At 44.7% G+C, this 5,576-nt stretch overlaps 1 protein-coding gene across 1 annotated transcript; it reads right to left on the bottom strand.

Annotated features, from left to right (window-relative positions):
* Positions 1–577: 577 nt before the first annotated feature.
* LOC114436066 (PAK4-inhibitor inka2-like) lies at positions 578–3,179 on the bottom strand. The gene is made up of 3 exons (XM_028406143.1): positions 3,061–3,179; positions 2,919–2,956; positions 578–1,682 (listed from the first exon to the last, which is right to left on the bottom strand). Exons 2-3 carry the CDS (start codon positions 2,919–2,921, stop codon positions 696–698), a joined length of 990 nt encoding a protein of 329 aa, XP_028261944.1. The 5' UTR covers positions 2,922–2,956; positions 3,061–3,179; the 3' UTR covers positions 578–695.
* Between the last annotated feature and the right edge of the window lie 2,397 nt (positions 3,180–5,576).

Here is a 5,576-nt window from a genome sequence, read left to right as displayed (position 1 = left end):
TTAGCTTATCTTGATGCATGCACCTCTCCTTTCTTTCAGCATTGTCCTGTTTTCCCCTCAGTATGCCAGAATTAATTGAACCATTAACCAATGTGTGTGGATGAACTGGACCACAATAACAGCAGAAACCAGGTGAAATGAGGCAGGGTGTTATGCTTCATAAAGCAAAAGGAAGAGTAAACTTCTGCTCCATCTGCAACCAGCTGCTTCGCCTCTCTTCACCTCGCTCTGCAGAGACACATGGGGAATTACCTCATCGGGCTCTGTGTTGATACAGACTCTGCTTCTGGCCTGTAAATAGCGTGGTCGTCCCATTTAACGTGTCTCAAAAGGATTTAACTTTTTTATTGAGCAAGAACAGAACATTTTTTGGGAACCATGATGTCCAACAAAATGTCTCCTAAAGTGGACTCAAATGCCCATATTAGTCCTGGACAAGTCTGCAAATCTGAGACCCTATCATGTTTTCAATTTATCTTTTTTTATTACACTCCAGTTACACTGAACAACCTCCCACCATACAGACAGACGGTCTCCTATAACCTGCAGTCTCATCATAATGAATCAATGCAGAGAGTTTAAATGACAACTTCTTTATTTTCAACATCTCAGCATCAGCATATAAAAGGTAATATAAACGTCATATAAAAATAAAGTGACTGAGGATTGTAACATTTGCACGTGGCTTCATTACATCAGATGTAACCAATGATATCTTTGCAGATGATTGGCTGTCGGCTGCCGGACTTCATGAGAGCTGCAAAGTTGTAGAAGTCTGAGTCCAGCTCATTGATGCCTGAGTGGGACTGGTGGAAAAAAGGGACTTTAGGCTGGGATGCCACCACCGGACAGGACAGGCGTTTTGAAGCATTGGCAGTCCTGTTAACATGAGCAGAGTCTGTGGATCTCAGCCTCACTCTGTCCTCCACGCTCTTCGACAATCCAGCTATCTTCCTCCTCATGTTGATGAGGAAGCCTCTCCCCAGCCTGTGTCGAGCATTCGGCTTCAGTTCAGTGGGTTCAGCAGGACAATCTGGCAAATCCATCCAGTTCTGTATGAGGTCTGCAAAGCTGTTGTCACCCAGAACCAGAGGCTGGCGGTTGCGTCCTCTGGTCAGTAAAGAGTTTGTCCAGTCCTCTGGGTCACTGGCCTCAAACGATGTCCACGTCTCTAGACAAGCGTCAGAGGTGGATTTGGGTCGAATACGTCCGCTCTGCGCTCTGTTTGTGCGGAGGCATGCCGAGGAGGACACCCGCACGTTCCTCGTCCTCCGGAGAACTACCCCTTCATCCTGCCACGATGCCTCTGAGTACCCTGAATCTAAGTCCAAACTCTTCTGACTGCTGGGAGAGCCCAGCCTGAGGCTCAGGTCCAGCCTGCTGCTCGAGTCCTCATCCTCCTCCTCCAGCGGACTTGCCAGGCAGCAGGCAGAGTCGTAGGTACTGGCAGTGCTGGCATCAGACATCCGCAGGCGGGAGCGCTGCTCTCTTTGCAGTGCTCGCTGCTGACAAGCACGAGCCACTGCAGAGTGGCGCACTAAGGCCGGAAGCTGGGTGCCGATGGGGGCGAGGGGCTGTCTGGCTGCAGGGCAGACTCTTCGCAATTGTTTCAGGTCCTGCAGTGACCTCATCATATACTGCATCTGATCCCGCAAGCAGTCTCCTGAGTCACGTAAGCAAAGCTGAGGAGAGAAGATGGAAGAGTCAAAAAATCTGTACACACAATGAGGCTGAATGCAGATTAAAAGCCTGACTGTTGTTGCACAAAGGCTCTAATAATAACACAAGTTCAGGTGCTGCTCTGTGGGCATGCTCAGGCTTGCTTGGACTACATTTCAACATACTGTATGAAGGAACACCTTTTCTCTTAATAAGGGTCAGCTGACCTGCTGTTCAAAGACAAAGCAAACTCATTTGTCCGTTAGTTCACTCAGCCACACCAAAACCTGAGTGAACGCCTTCTTTTCATGGACTCAGAAGTGATTCAGCTGAATACCCAGACAGATGTTACAACACAGGGATCTGCACTCTACAATTTATCTACACAGGGAAGCCGCTCTAAAGCACAAACATCTGCTCTCAAGGAGAACGTGGGGTCTTGATTTAGCTACAAGGGCTCCCTTGCCTGCCTATGAAATTTACCAGCGACATACTGGGGAATATAATACTCCTGTTTCCTCTCCCCACTCCCTGAGCTGATTGGTCAGAATCAGCCAGTCATCACTCTCAAACTCAAACAGGGCACAAGGGATCATGTGACTCTGCCAGAGTCTGCGTGTGTGGTAGTTTAGGAGAAAAAGAGAAATGAGGGCTCCCTATAAACAAAGACTCTGATCTCATACAGTTTGAGTTTCTAAGATTGTGTTTGCACTTTTAAACACTGAGACTTCCAGACTGTGCATATGACCTCAAGCTAAGTGTGACGCTGACACTACAAATAAGAGCCCGAGCTGACAGAGAGGCGAGAACGGGCAGAGGAGACACAATCCTGCAGAGGTCACATCCAACACCAGCCAACAGAAGAGCACACTTGTATCCGACTCTGCTGTCTGCAGGCTAACCTCTGAACCTGGATGACCCCCCTTCTCTTGAGTCTATTAAAGAATTGACCCTGCTGCAAGACCTCCTGCCCCCATTTTGTTTTCATCATAACTCTGCTAGATGTTGCAAGAACTTGAGACAGTACGAGAAAACACAACATTCATGCTCATAAAAATCAGTTAAAGTCGGTTAAACATTTCCATATGCTGCTTTAATCTGAGGAAACAATAAAGAACCATTCAGGACAAACAGCTGAGCATCTCTGACTGTCCAGCCTGCTGCTGCCTCCATATGCTGCAACACTAAACAAGTTTGCTGGTTGCATTTTTGTTTCCAAATGTTCATAGTGTATAATAATAAGTAAACATTAAACTCACCATTTCTTTTCCTTCTCTCTGTAAAACTCCGCAAATCCCTGCAAAAAACGATGGACCGGAGTTAAAACACAACCCCACCGTCGGAAATCACAACAAGGAAACAAAAAAGGCTGAAGACACAAGTAGAGCCCACAGCACTTACTTCTACAGTGTCAGCCTCCTTCCAAAAAGAACAGCTCGTCCCATTAAAAGAGGAAAACTGTCCCGGGTCGCTGGGAGCTGAGGTCCAGCCTGTCACTGTCTCCTGGCTGCTGAGAGCTGCTGAGAGGAACGAGCTGCGCTCGCCTCCTTTTTACAGCTGCGCGCTCAGCAGCCAGTCACAGCCACGCGTGTCTGAATGAGCCAATCAGCGCGGGAAGCTCACCGAGCTCATTTACAAACCCAGCAGCTGTGAGTGCAGCACATCTGCAAGGAAGCTCAGTTGATGCATGAATATAGAAGCAGTGTCAGAAAAAGAACTATAAATCTAATGTATGTACTTATTTTCTCATTTCTGTGGTTTAATGTATTCACTCCTGCTTTTTATCCTACTGCAGGACGTTCCAGATATAGATGAGGCATCATTAAAATTCCCATCATAGATTGGGTCTATTTATTTGTCCACCTCTTAAACAAGTCTAAAGCTCCATAGCACAAAAGCAAAAAAAGTTTTTCACAGACACTTGTGTGGTTCACTGTTCATCCAGATGAAATTTGACACTAACTCCAAGATTCACACACTTTCTCTCCATTCCTTGTATGTTTCAGTGCAGTTTACACACACACACATTGGGGATTTTTTTCTAACTGCTGTCTGAAATTAGCTGTAACAGGGAGAGTCCTGTGGACATATAGAGGTATTTCTTTAAGTTCACCTCATATTTCACATCATCATGGATTTGAACATTTAAAAAATGTCATATTTTTTTTTTAAAACTGTGAACATTTCATTCCGCTTACTAAAGATGCATTTGTGTTTGTGCATAAAACTTGACTGCCTGTCAGGTTAGTGGAAAAGTGCTAGGAGTAATGTTTGTGATAATGAATGTGATAATCGTCACCCTAATGGAGCATTGAGCCTGTAAGCCCCAGCAGCCGTTTGGCACCTTCCAGTCACATTGTCCACTGAATGAATGTTTATGTAAATGTTATGGGCTCACAGGAATGCACCAGTGCACTGCTGCTGGGGAGTAATCCTGATCTGACGGCCCACTGTTCAAGTGCAGATTTGTCTCCTCAGCAGGTCCAACATTATTAGCATAAAGTCACTGGTGACATGTCCCAACCTGCTGAACCTGCATGGCCACGGTCATTTGCTTCTGTACAAACTGGGCACTGCACCTTCTTCACCTTCTGTCTTCATGACGTTGAGCATGTTGTGATTTGTGCTCCTTACACACGGTGGTGCTGCCTGCTGAACACTTGAATCCTTGTTGACGTTTCATTAAAATACACCGTGCATTTTTCAAAGACTCATAACATTGTTTTCAAAAAAGCCACCATTAAGGATGGTTTCCACAAAGCCCACCACTCTGCAGTCCACCCCCCACAGGCCTGCATTCACTACGCTATGAATGAAGTAATTACACAGGGCTGCTAATGTAATTGTGATTATTTTATGTCTCTGCCGAGGCTGACCTTTATTCAGCTTAATGGATGTTGGCACAGGTTTGTACTTGTACAAATCCATCTTCAGCTCAGTGTGTTCTTCTCTTTATAACCATCCTTTGTCCAGTTTTTTTCTATTGACATTACAGTCACTTATACTGTAGGTCTGTAATTATTAAGGCTCAGGTAACTTAGCTGTGTGTTGTCCAGCTTGAGCTAACCTGAGTCTTGTGGAGGCAGATATGGTTAGACTACAGCAGTGATACACAACTCGAGCACATCACTAACTTTTCTGTAAGTGCACACATGCCACTATTTAAAAATCTACCAACACATGTTGTGACTCTTTGTGACCCTTGAGATGTTGGATGCCCAGGCGTCACACAGAACTGCAGCACCCTCTGCTGGCAGTACTGATGAAAGCAAAAATGAAATTTACTAAGAGCAGCTGTAGCTACATGTTTCAGCAAGTTTAAAGACTTTGCCGTCAAATGTTTACAGAATAAAATTGTGTTGTTATGTAATTTCTACTTTATTATGATGTGTGAACAAAACCAATAATGTATTCATTTTTAGACAAACTGGGCTTGGATTGAGAAAGTAGGCCTACTACCCAAGCAAGTTCATGAATGCAAACGCCTTCCATGTAGGACCATGTGGTAACCATGCGTTACAACAGTCCACTAGATGGCAGAATCAGACTATTGAAATTTCTCCAGAACTACAAATATAAAACTTACGCAAAGCACACATGACAGGTTTGAGGTTTCACCCTCAGTTTGCTCTGATCAGGAGTTCATGTTATCTATCTTCACTTAGGTCTGTGAAATTCAGGCTTTTTTTAAAGTCCTAAGTGGTTCATAATGCCTGCTATTTATTCGTTGGTGTGAAAGCTGCCCCGCCTGGAGTGTGAGGTGAAGAGCACAACATCACCATCACCGTCATCCATGTATGTTGACTCCACAGTTCCAAGTATTAGTGACATGTTATTCCAGTTTACAGTATTCATGTTACAGGTATAATGTCTAAAAAAACTATATCAAAACAGAGACCATAAAAAACACACTTGAG

The sequence above is a fragment of the Parambassis ranga genome, chromosome 5 (genome assembly GCF_900634625.1).
Source record: "Parambassis ranga chromosome 5, fParRan2.1, whole genome shotgun sequence".
Classification (NCBI taxonomy): domain Eukaryota; kingdom Metazoa; phylum Chordata; class Actinopteri; family Ambassidae; genus Parambassis; species Parambassis ranga.
The sequence above is the reverse complement of the archived record's forward strand: the minus strand, read 5'-3'. Positions and strand labels throughout refer to the sequence as shown.